Source organism: Meles meles, chromosome 9 (genome assembly GCF_922984935.1).
Source record: "Meles meles chromosome 9, mMelMel3.1 paternal haplotype, whole genome shotgun sequence".
Classification (NCBI taxonomy): domain Eukaryota; kingdom Metazoa; phylum Chordata; class Mammalia; order Carnivora; family Mustelidae; genus Meles; species Meles meles.
Window position 1 is genome coordinate 23,442,206 of NC_060074.1, and position 12,864 is coordinate 23,455,069.

The following is a 12,864-nucleotide window of genomic DNA, read 5'->3' on the forward strand; positions in this document are numbered from 1 at the left end:
CCTGTTATTGCTACTTAAATGTGTTAATATTTAATGTGTTAAAATATTGCCATATATCTGAACTGAGTACTGATTTTAATTTAGATGCACTGTTTCATTCACAGCTAGTAATAATGTCTACTATAGTTAAAATGGCCACATTTAACTTAGCCAGAGGGTAAAAGTCAACGACAGATTGTTATCTATGCTAAATAACAAATGATTAAAAATTCAATGAGCTATATGTTTCAAGGGTAGGGCCTTAGTAATATACTAACATACCAAAACTACAAGATTCCTTTAAATCACACATTATAAACTATAGAACTCTCCAAGGGACAGTATTACATGACCCATACTTAAAATTATGATATCAAGCAAATAGATATATACCTGGATTTGGCATGGTCATATTTAGAGAAAATATTCTGAAAATCGCCTGTATGTTTCACCAAAAGACATACTGAAGTGCTTTACAATGTCATTTTACTCCATGGGTTTTTTTTTTTTTTTTCTTGAAGCAATGTAATCCTCTTCATTAACAGTGGACACCAACTCCATACAGTAGCAAAAAATAATTAAAATTACACTCAAAGTTCTTAGTAAAAGAGGGATGATGTTGTTTCTTAAAATATACAATTTTTAAATACAGGAAGAGTTATCATAAAGTTGTTTTGTTTCAGCTTCAAAGACCCTCTCTTGCATTGGTGCATTCCAAGGCTCTGTTCTTAATTTGCATTTTTATTTCTGAATTGTTTTAAAAGAAGTTCCCAAAATTGTATAAGTGCAGGACCCAAAACCTTGGATATACCTCTGCTTTGAAGACTTTTCAAGAAGACAAAGCTTACGTGGTTGTTTCCTTCAATATACAAAATACAAAGAAATAAGGAGAATCCATCTGAGGAGGAGAAATACAATATAACCTAAAGGATTTATTGCACAGGTTTCTTCACATGACTACAGGGAAAGCAAAAAGAACTGCTGACTTAAGGGCAGAAGGACTTGGTGTGCTAAGCATCCTTTTCTCACACAGTGCGTTAAGTACAGTGGAGGGGCTGTGCCTTTGAGAGGCATCTCTAGCTTCTCTCACTTAAGCAGGAGGCAGAGCCAACTGGTCCTCAGGACAGGGCAGACATGTAATCATACCAGACTCATGCACCAGTCGGGCTTCACCCTCACATACTCTTTCTTTATATCTCTATTTCCTCATCTACAAAGTAGGAACAATAATCCCTGACTCAAACTCTCTTCTCAGGAATTCTTAGAGAAACAATCAAGAAAGTTACAGGAGAATTCAGACAGAAGTGCTAACGTCTCCACGTCCAAGTCTCTCATTAACAGATTACTCTGCAGACTGTTAGATAATTTCGAAAATTATATTAACTCTTTCAAGCCATTGTAAACTCAGGTACAATTAGGGTGCTGCAGTGACCTAGAAAGGTTGACCTTCTTAGAACCTGGTAATTGAAGAAGAAATGTCTGGACGAGCATCTTTCACTCATAGAATCTGACCCTATCAATACTATAATCATTTCACCAATTTTCAGAATGCAGAGTAGATCATCTTAAAGAACGGCTGAGAGAATCCCGTCATCTCTCAGTTTAGTTATGCTGAAGTGCTTTCTTCATAGGACACCTTTTAAATGGTAGGCACAGGTCTATTTGTCTATTTTAGGATACTAAGAAATCTCAGTTATAACAAAGTTGTATTATTGCATATATCTAGGTATAGAAAATATCACATTTGGTCTGGAACCCTTTTTTCATGAAATACTTATTAGCATCTCTCTGGAGGCAAATGTGCCTCCCAAAGGCTTGGAAAACTACTTAGTAACGTATTTTTTATATTGAGTTTTATTGGCCTCATCTATCCTTCCTTAAAAGAAAGGAGAAAGTTGACACTTAGTCTTCTTATAGGTCCTCCTGTTCCTAACACTGTTCTGAAATATATTGATGAATCAGTACATGCTTACTGCTTAAAAACTTATTAAAATTTTTAAACAGGAGATAAGAAATAGCAATGTAATGACACATAAAAATAGTGGGCAACTAAAAGTTACATTTAAGAATGGTATTCACATATATTTAACTCACCAAAAATAAAACCAACAGAAATACTTTGTACCACATTATGAACGGACTCTAAAAATGGGAATGGGGGCAAATGATATATTCTTGGAAACAATCCATTGAAAGAAATATCCTAGGATGCTCAAGAAAGCAACTAAAGAAATTCCCAGCATAAACATGCCTAATATCTATTATTAAGAATTCTATAATTATGTTTTTAGAACATCTTACTTTGTGCACTATATGGTTTAATTACAAATAATAGCCACCCATGAATGAGCTTAAAATTCTTTCAGCAAATGTGTGTTATTTTTTTCACTTAAAAAATATTTTTTAAGAGCTTACTATATATGTGGCACTGCATTTGTCTCCGCAGGGCATAAAAACTCCCGCTCTTAAAAAGTTAAAACTATGGGGGCGCCTGGGTGGCTCAGTGGATTAGGCTGCTGCCTTCGGCTCGGGTCGTGATCTCGGGGTCCTGGGATCGAGCCCCGCATCGGGCTCTCTGCTCCGTGGGGAGCCTGCTTCCTCCTCTCTCTCTCTGCCTGCCTCTCTGCCTACTTGTGATCTCTCTGTCAAATAAATACATAAAATCTTTAAAAAAAAAAAAAAGTTAAAACTATGCTGTGGCTTAAGAGTAAAGGCCAGATATGGATAAGGATTATAGGCTAATCAGTGAAAAGAAAATGTAATGAAGAGGTATGATTTAAGGTAGAATTGAAAAGATTCAACTGTTTGAACAGGCAGAGTAACAAGTGAGCCATGAATTCCAGGGAAGGGGCAAAGCAAATGCAGAGACAACGAGCAAGGCACAGTTACGGAATCCTGACTAGGTCAGCGTGGTTCTTAGAATACATCTTAAGAAAACTCTTAAGGATGGATTTTTTAAAATCTGAACACTATCTTAGTAGGCTTTGAACTTTGCAATAGGAATCCATTGAAGGCTTCCAAATAGAAAGTAGGCTAATAAAAATATATTATAGATGGCCATCTGGCAATGAAGTCTTGGAGGTGAGAGGACCTCAGCAAGGGGACCAGTACAGAGGGTCTTGAAATAGCCCTGCTCTGAAGTTCTTAAACACTAGATGGGGTTAACAAAAATCTTCGGCAGTAAACTTTGATAAGCTATGTAATCGAATTCCCTTTTAAAAACACCAAAATGTGTTTAACAGCTTTAGTTCTAGACAACATGATAGGACAAAAGGAACTCCTGAAAATGGAAAGTGTGTGACTAAAAGAAATACTGTTCTGTTTTATTTTTATTTGGTTTTCATAGGTCCCTATAGAAAGAAACTCATATTCTCTAAGCCTTTATGGAAGAATACAAAATAATGACCAAGACAGATTTTAGTAAAAGGAGAGTTTGCCTAAAGCAAAATTGTCACTACCATCCATGACCTCAATTAGGCATTCCCCTGCTAGTGATGGCAACGCATCCTGAAATAGAGAATTGTACTACTTATTATTGAAGCTCTAACTACACTAGATAGAGTCACAGAACCTGGAGAGTCTATTGCCACTTTTTTCAGTCCTAACCAGCCTAACCATGAGATATCCTTAGCAGACCATCGATGACCAGGAGATGCATCTAGTTCAAGCAGATTTAGAATCCCCATTTGTATCCTTAAGGCTTAAAACTTCAATGTTCACCTATATAGTATGTATATGGGACAAGACATTGGTAAAGGTCAGAAGAGTAGTAAAAATGGAGGTGAAACTGATTATTTACAAGTCTGATCATTCTGGGAAATACACAAGTGCTTATTGCACCATTCATTGTGTTTTCTTTAAATACCTTTAGACTATGTTTAAAATGAAATATATATAAACATTCATACAGCCTTGATACCTATCACTCTAACTTCCTAGATTCAGAAACCAAGTCTTGCATATTCTTGCCGGTGTTTAGTTTGCTTCACTAACCCCTACAATATTGGGAATAACATGATTAACAGTAATGACCCCGAGCTATTTCTCATGGGAGAGGTTTAATGATGTCGCACAGGAAGTCCCATGGCGTGTCTATGTTAATATTTTACGGGGGGTTCATTTTCATCTCAGATTCCTAACAGGAAGTGACTCTTCCTGTCAAAACAAGTTTCCAACCTCCCTTCTGTCTCTATGGCCTCTGAGAATGCTGATCAAATCCCAGAAAGCTTTGGCACTTAACGGAAAGACAGAGACAATCAGAAAGCATTAAGGCGAAATCAACAACACTGCAAAGTAACAAGGTCCACAGGCAGCATCTTATAGACGGAGGCAAATGTGCCACAGAAATACATTTATAAAGTCTTAGTACTTAAAGCTTAGCTTATATACTTATTCAAAGAATATAACTGCGATCTTAGCAGAGATCTGAAGGAAGGAAGCCCAACAAAGACAGTGGAAAAGATAAAGATCCTTGGGTCCAAGGAAGGGCCTGGAAGAATCTGAAGTATGCCCAGGATTTGCTGGTTAAGGGTCCCCACCAACTAACCGGTGGTGAAGAACTCATAGTCAATTCCTTAAAAGCCATTTTATTTAAACTTGTATATTACTTAGCACAGAACAGAGATATAACCATTCTCTACTTATTGGTCATCTTTATAAAGTCCCAGGTAAAAGAAAACCTTGAAGGTGCTACTATATACAGATAACAGTGCAGATGCTCTTATGTGGCTTTCAGAATCAACACTCCCTCGATTCACACATCTTAATGTGTGGCAAGCTATAAATGCAATCAGGGATTATTTCCTAAATATAAATTAAGGATGATGATGATGATCCCACGGTCCTCCCCTTGAAAAGAACTTCTCAGTAGGATAGTTTGGCCTATAGTTCTGATCCATTTGTTTTCATTTCAACTTTACGATTCTCTTTTAAAGCAAAACAACCTTGTATTTGTGTATTTTTTTTAAGTGTCCACAACTTGAATTTTCAAGTACTTCTGTGTGTGTTAAGGAAAATGATACTGGTGTCAGAAGCGCCAGCTAACTTACATCATCTCACTTCTGCATGCTTACAGTTTCCTCACTTAAAAAGTGATCAGACTGCACTAGATTGTTTCTAACCAGTGCTAGATTTCTGTGAAGCAAGCACAGGAGAGTGGAGGCAATAGTGGAAGGAAAATGGGGGAGTGACAAAGTCAGGGAGCACAAAGCTGTCATCTAGCTGCAGCTTTCAGAGAAGCTGCTCTCCTTTCCCCCCTTTACCTGTTTTAGATACCAGGGTTACACACGTGAATTCACTTGAAAAGAGATCCACTAAGATTAATTAAAAGCCAAAGGATTTCTCTTTCTAAAAGCTCTAAACACCATTTTACTGTCTAACTGAATTATTTTAAAATTCAAGATGTTAACCATTTAGGTTATCACCTTAGCCACCCTAATAGAGACTCAGAAAACTGTGAACCGCAGCAAGAAGTCTAACCCAAGATCACCTAGAAAATGATTTTATGACCAGAATCCAATTCTTCTAACTTTTAGTGCTTTCCCCTGTAGCACCACACAACAGCAGGGCTGCTGTAGCGCAGACCACAGTTTAGGTGTGCACTATTCCCATTAAATTCTATGTGGCTGCTGCCCCCTGGATTTGTTCAAAGCAACGGGCCTGCAGAGCAATCACTTAAAATGAAAACCACTGTAAAACAATTACTATATGTTCAAAGAAAAAAACACTTTCCAATTCAGTCGCATATATTTCAACTGTGTCATAAAGTGAGACCATTCTCTTCCCTCCTAAAAAATTAATACAAAAAATTTAATACAAATAGAAACCACTAGTTTAAGTGTCAAATATGAAAACAAGAAAGTGACTTTAAAGCTTTGATTAAAGATTTGGAAAATAGGCCAATTTATGTAATAAATATGTCAGAATTATCAAGAATTCAGAAAGAGAAAAAAAGACATATACAATGAAATCTAAAAAGACTGCAGAGCAATTCTGAAAAGTAATATTTTGGGGAAATGGCTTTCAAGTACAAATGCTTTGGCTTAATGACCAAAAGGTTTTCTTCAGACAGAGATAGTCTGCTGAAAGTTTACATTATGTTACATTGTGTTTATTTATATATGCATGTGCATACACTTTTAAATATATCAATTAACTTGTTACTGGAATGTATCTCAATATCAGAGAAGACTTTAAAGCCAGTTTTCAGGGAACTGCTATACAATGGACAAATAGAGTATATTACATGCATTTTCCCCTCAGGCACAGAAGCCAAGTCACAAAGACATGGAGTGAGTGCTCAAGGTATTAATAAAAAAAAAAAAAAACTGGAAGAATTTGTCCCCACAGTGTAGAAATCCTGATTGAAAACACTTAGCCATGCCCTATGTCAAACTTAACCACAAAACGGGCAGTTAATGTGTCCTTCAAAGTAGGGAGCACCGCTACAGGATCAGGAAACATCGATGCAGGACCTTTTCATTAAAAAGTAATAATAAAGAAAATTAAGGAACTGTCAGTATAAACTGTAAACGCCAGTCAACAACTGCGTTAGAAAGCGTGAAAAGTATGGCTTCACTCCAAGTGCCCAATATTTAAAATAATCCAGAAAATGAGTGTTAGATATAAGATGCAATTTTGTTCCAAATGCAACAGTAGAACATTTCTATGATTAGATTCTGCCCTGAATACATACTCAGATCATTATAAAAGATAACAGTGGAATATGCTTGACAATTAATTTTTGTAGAACAGCTGCAGGTTTGAACATGTATAAGCTAATTTTAATGTAAATATTAACATTTTTATAAAGCAGTATCTCTCAAAAGGGTGAAATCAAGAAGCAAGAGCCAACAAGGTTGCAGGTAACAGAACATCTTTTTGGATCATTTGCTTCATTTATGTTTTGGGCACTTACAAATTACACATAGATATCCAACAGCAGCAGAACACTGTAAAATAAAGCAAAAACTTGTTGCTATTTTTAATATGTTAAATTTTCTTAATAACTGGCTTGAAATAATATAAATATGACACCACTTTAAAGCATTGCAATGTTTAAGGCACTCTCATTCAATTTATTATCTAAAATGTGCACCTTGCATAGTCATTAATCTAAGGTGGTTCTAATCACAAGGCTTCAGAGAATATTTAGAGCATAATTCCTTACATCCCTAGTATTTCTTAAAAGGGGGTAGTCTACTTTCTATCCTTGGTCAAGAGGGGAAAAGAGAGAAAGAGGGAAGAAGGGACTTCTCTTTAGAAAGATCTGGCCTTGGAGTCAGGGTTTCTGAGATGTGCTAGTGATCTTGGATCGATGCCTTTTTATTTTCTTTCAGGAATAAATCTGCGCAATGGAATGGGTTGCAATTGTCCAGCCAACCAGCCATATCAGATTTATCAGAAAGAAAGAATGAAAACTGGCTCAGAGGACTCCTGCAGTGGCTGAGTGGCAGGTTGTTGGGAAAGGCACACACAAAAAAAGAATACACTTGGTGGTGGAGGGGAAAATATATATATTCACATGTGTAAACTCAATAAATAATAAGATGTAAAGAAAGAATCTACAGTAATGGAAAGGGTGAATGCATAAGACAGATGATAAATAGTACCTCTATTTAAGAACTAAAGGCATGAAAGCTCATGAATACTAAATATTTGAATTCACTTTAAGGAGGAAATATGATTTTTCCCTCAAATGAATGCAAACTCTAAAAATCAGTCAATGCAAACTTAGTGTGTTCAGGTTAGTGTAAAAAATACATAAATCTTCCATGAAGTGCATGCCCTGGTAAATATTCTAATGTAATTTCTTAATTAAGACACATTTCCCATGACTAAATGAAAAAATATATAAAGCACTAAGTACTGATTTAAAAAAAATTGATTTTCTATGCACAAATGATTAGAATAAAAGCAGTTTAGTTTAAATGGGAAAAAAAAAATCAGAAGATGAGGAATCATGACACAACCAGTCATTCAATTTTATTCGAACCGTGTATATTATAGTATTTTCAATTTATTTTCAGTTATAATAGATATAAATTGGTTTAGAAACATTCTGAAGAAAAAATACCTTCTTCTAAAATGATTCCTTTTACATATATAAGAATTTCAAAGCTAAAAGAAAAAAAAATAAAACATTATATCCCATGGGTGTGCTTACAGTAAACACATGTAGGAAAGATTTCTTTTTCCTGTATTTATATTTGTATTTAACATGTATTTAAGATCTTTTTCATCATTTATCTAAGTTTTATTAACTTTTTTCTTCTCCAATGTATAAAAACTGACCTTAAGTTTGAAGATCTATCTTAAATATATAGGGGAAAAATCTGTGTTATTTTATAGTATGAAAAGCAGAACTAAGTTACTTGCAAACAAGAAATGGAAACTGAACTTGTTTATCCCATATCTATTGAGGTATGTAAGAGCACTGCTTCAATATTATATATTGCATTTCAATACAAAGGTAGATACTATTTTTTAATCATGCCAGGAAAAGATAATTTTTGAAATTATCTCTTTTGGTGGTAAAGGCTTTATAATAGTCATATATATGGCCTTTGACCATATATACTATTTTGAGATAAAATGAATTACTGGAAATGAAACAAAATCCTTAAGACATGTAAAAATTGTCTTCTCTAAAGCTGATTTTTTTCCCAAGCAAGAGGAGAAAAAAAATAAAAACAGATCCTTTTCCATTACAATTGTTTTAATAAGTATCTTAGATCTATACAACGGAATCGTCCCCCCACCCGTATCTTTATTCTGTTCACATAGAGCAGTAAATAAGGTGCATTCCTTCTGCTTCTTAAGAAATTAGCATTTCAAAAATATGCCACTTTCCCCTGAACTCCAAGCGTGTCTAATAATGCGAGAAGCAGATTGTCTTCCCTCGTTTCCTTAATTTGTTTCATCTAAAAGCAATTCACTCAACATCTTGTCGCCCTCTGGCAGCTTAGTTTACTTATCCGCACTTAATTTCTCATTTGGACCAAAACAAACTCCTCCAAACTGCTACTGACTGCTAACCGCGAGAGGGGAGACACGCAATATGTATTTACTTGGGAACATAGAGCCTCACACACACAGCCACAAACACACAGAGCCTCACTCACACTCCAGACAGTAACTTGGTTTTGTAAAAGCACTGTATTAAAACCAGCTGAACTTTCCTTGCCAGGTGCGGCTGGGTGGGGGTGGGATAGGGTGAAAAAAAGAAGTCCCCAGGGGCATTTGCAGTTTCCAGTGCATCACCTTAGCATTCCTGTTGCAATTATACCAGGGATGCACCGGAGAGCTTTTCTTTGTGCGGCCCTTTCATCTAGATCACTTTGTGTTTTGAACAAGTGAGACTCGCCTTTGTGCCCCTAGAATTTCAAGTACAGAGTCACACACGGAACAACAATGGCACGCTAATCCTCGCGTTCTAAATGGGCTCACTTGTGGGTCTGACAATTCGCGGGGGGAAGCGAGAAGAGACCAGCGAGGGCGCGAGGCGGTGTCGCCTGAGACGAGGAAGAGGACAGCTGCAGAACTAATTTGGATTACATTCTTTGCAGAAATTCTGAAAAGGGCTTTTCGGCATAGCTCAACCCTGAGCCACACAGTTAATACCAAATTGCTGCGGACTCGGAGCAGGGTCCCCCAGTGGCTGAGGCTGAACCAGACAGCCCCCAGTAGGTTGCCTCGTAGAAATTCCTCTGGGCTAAGTCTGCATGTCGGTAGCAAATGCTTTTGAATGGGTCAATGTGCATAATCAACCCATTGAGGGAAAATATGAAGGGACTCGGAGTGGGGAGGGAGATAAAAAGGGATGTATCTAAGAGGCCGCTTGGAATCTCAAGTCCGTGTTGGTGTAATTCCGGAGGTGGCTGGAGCGCGGGACCTGGTATGCATGAAGAATTTCGGAGTATTTGGGAGGGTGCAAAAGGCTAGTACAAACGGCGCACACTGGTGGCATTCGAAGGTCATTTTAAAGGGCTCGATGATTGTAACTTGTTATTTACTAGGCTAGGAGGGGTAGGCGGCGGGGGTGGAGCGGGAAAAACTACTGCGCGTTGTTTTCTTGGTGAGGTCAGAAGGACACCCTCCGGGGGCCTGAAACTCTCCTATCGCCACTCTCAGGGGCTTTATCTCCTCTAGCTGCCTCCCACGCTCCCGCGACCAGCCCCGGATGGTTCCGGAAATCTCCCCCGCTTTCTAAAAGGCCACCTTTGGCTGCATCAGACACCGGTCCTCAGTCCTTTCCTGTCCCACTTTCATCCCCAGGAAACTCAAGTGTCAGAAACTTTGAGCAACCTCGCACTGCAGGTGCTGTCATTAGCCCAGCCCGCCGCGGCGCGCCAGCCCCACCCGGCTGCCTCTCGGGCGTCAATTAGCCTTCTGCAGGTCCGGGTACCTGGGGCTCAAGCTTTCCTGCAAACAGTGGCAGCGCGGTCGCGCCCGCCTCGGGTTAAATCAATTCGCGCAACGGGTCGGCTCGGCAGCCGCGCCGGGCAGTAAACAGAGAAGTTGGAGGGACTTCGGCCAATAGCAAGTTGAACTACAGGAAGAACTCTTCCTTATGCCAAACAGCAACCGACGGGAAGGCCGGACTCCCGGCTCAAGTATGTCAACCCCCCCCACCACCTTTTTTTTTTTTTTAAAGAGAGCACGCAGGCAAGCAAGCTCCCTCAAGTCAATGGGGCGAAGGCTCCGGGACGCCGGCGTAGGAGGCCCGGAGTTCTGTGCCCTCCGGCCGAGGCGCGCCCTCCTGCCGCGCTCCAGCTGCCCAGGCTGGGCTCAATTCGAGTCTGACCCCGCAAGCTCCGGCGACAGGGGACGCAGCGGCCTCCGGCAGCGCACACAGGTGCAAAGCACCGCTCTCGGAGCTCCACGCCCCACAGCCCTCCCGCTCTCAAGAGGCCCAGCTGACACCGTCCGGGACTTGAGCCCTTCCGAAGCCCGGGCGGCGAGCGCTTCTTGGAAGCTTTTACTCTCGGGGTCCCGGACGGCCAGAGGACCGTCTCCTCTAACTCGGGAATTGTGTCTCCCATGTCCCACACAACAGGCGGGGCCAGAAGGGATCCCGCTTAGGCTCACAGAAAACGTGCGAGAAAGAAAAAAAGGGGGGGGGGGAGTTAAGGAGGAAGAGAAAAGGGACAGGGTCGCAGAGTGATATATCACGGTAAATAAAACACAGGTACACAAAAAGGTTGAGTTTGGGGATAGAAAAAGGGATGAATGGAAGCCCAAGGAAGAGGCCCGGGTGGCGTGCTCCCTCCACGCTGGGAGCCAGAGGGTCTGTGTTTGGGCGAAGGGGGCGAGGGAACCACCCGGGCGCAGCTAAGGCGGCGGCAGCAGGTTCAACAACTGCGCGCGAGAAGGAACCGCGCGCGACCCACCTGACTGAGAAGCGTTGGGCTGGACGGTCCCCGCTGCCAGGAGAAGGCTCACCCAGACCCACAGTCCTGTCGCCAGCTTCATTTTTTGGAAGTCTCAGATCCCGTGCTGACAATTACATGTCCAAATGGCATATCCCCTTTCGGGCACGCGGAGGAGATCCCTCAGCCAGGCGCGCTTGGGGGCACGAGAGGAACCGGCGCGCGACTTGCGCGGTGCACCCGCTCCAAGCAGGGGCGACCGAGTCAGCGCCCGCGGGTCCAGGGCCGGGGACCGGAGGAGGGGGTGAGTGTGCGCGCTGGTGTGCGCGTGTGGGAGTGTGCTCGCGTGTGTGCGCCTGGTGCTCCGGGCCGGACTGTGCAGCTATTTTCCCGTGCGAGCCTTTGCTTTCTCGCTCCCTCTTCACTTTCTTTCACTGGTTGGTCAACAATAAAAAGGAAGGGGGAAAAAGGTTTCCAAAAAAAGTTGATTGCAAAGAGGCGGTAGGTTTCCGGCCTCTCCCCCCTGCCGGGCTATGTTCGGCTCCCTTTTCAGTTTCCTTGCACCTCCAGTCCAAATTGGGAGGGAACGGGAGGGCGGTGGGGGGGAAGCTTCTCGCTTCTACCCCGATCCTGTCCTTCTTTTTCCTGTCAGCTTTCCTCACACTTGTCCGGCGGCTGCGGTAATTAAAGCTCCGAGCGTCATTTCCAACGCTCCGCGGTCTCCAGCTGCAGCCCCACAGAGAAATTAATAAGACTCCGGGACGGGGGGGGGGGGGGGGAAGGTGGGGGGCGGATAAAACAAGCCTCCACGCAACCAGGCTGGCTCTGCTCAGCCGCGAAAACCCCGCCCCCGCTCTGACCCAACTAGTCCCGCCTTTTCCCCCGCCCCCACCCTAAAGGGAAATTTTATTGGCTCAGATACTCCCCAAAATTCTCAGTCTCAGGAGTTGGGAAAACACCTGTCTGGGAGCGGGCGCGTGCTGGTGGGGGCGGGGGGGGCGGGATTTAAAGGGCTCACCCGAGACAGCCGACTAAAACGCAGGCCCAAGACAGCTGGCCTGCGGAGTGTGGAGACCACCAGAGAATGGCTTATGGGTATATATACACACATATATGGATAAATATATATATATATATTTTAAACAAAATCACCATTTTCTCTATTTTCCCACCGTGTTCATCCACAGACTGGATCTAGAAAGAGAAGAAATGAAAACGTTGCTTCACGCATAAGGCCTTCACCCTTCTCTAACCTTTCCTGAGCTCCACACTCTAAATAATTTTTTTAAAGATTTTTTATTTATTTATTTGACAGAGAGAGAGATCACAAGTAGGCGAGAGGCAGGCGGAGAGAGAGGAGGAAGCAGGCTCCCCGCGGAGCAGAGAGCCCGACTTGGGGCTCGATCCCAGGACCCCGAGATCATGACCCGAGCCGAAGGCAGCGGCTTAATCCACTGAGCCATCCAGGCGCCCCCACACTCTAAATAATTTACCGGTTTAGCAACCGGTAGCCTCT

At 41.6% G+C, this 12,864-nt stretch overlaps 1 protein-coding gene across 4 annotated transcripts in view; it reads right to left on the bottom strand.

The window, feature by feature from the left end:
• Positions 1–12,009, bottom strand: part of ERBB4 (erb-b2 receptor tyrosine kinase 4) — a 1,171,522-nt gene extending 1,159,513 nt beyond the window's left edge. For 2 of the 4 annotated variants that reach the window (XM_046019457.1, XM_046019455.1), the window contains exon 1: positions 11,370–12,009. In XM_046019457.1, coding sequence (XP_045875413.1) covers positions 11,370–11,451 — 82 coding nt within the window. In that variant the 5' untranslated portion in view covers positions 11,452–12,009. The remainder of the gene's footprint in view (positions 1–11,369) is intronic. The other 2 variants (XM_046019456.1, XM_046019458.1) reach the window with 2 other exon arrangements.
• Positions 12,010–12,864: the final 855 nt, after the last annotated feature.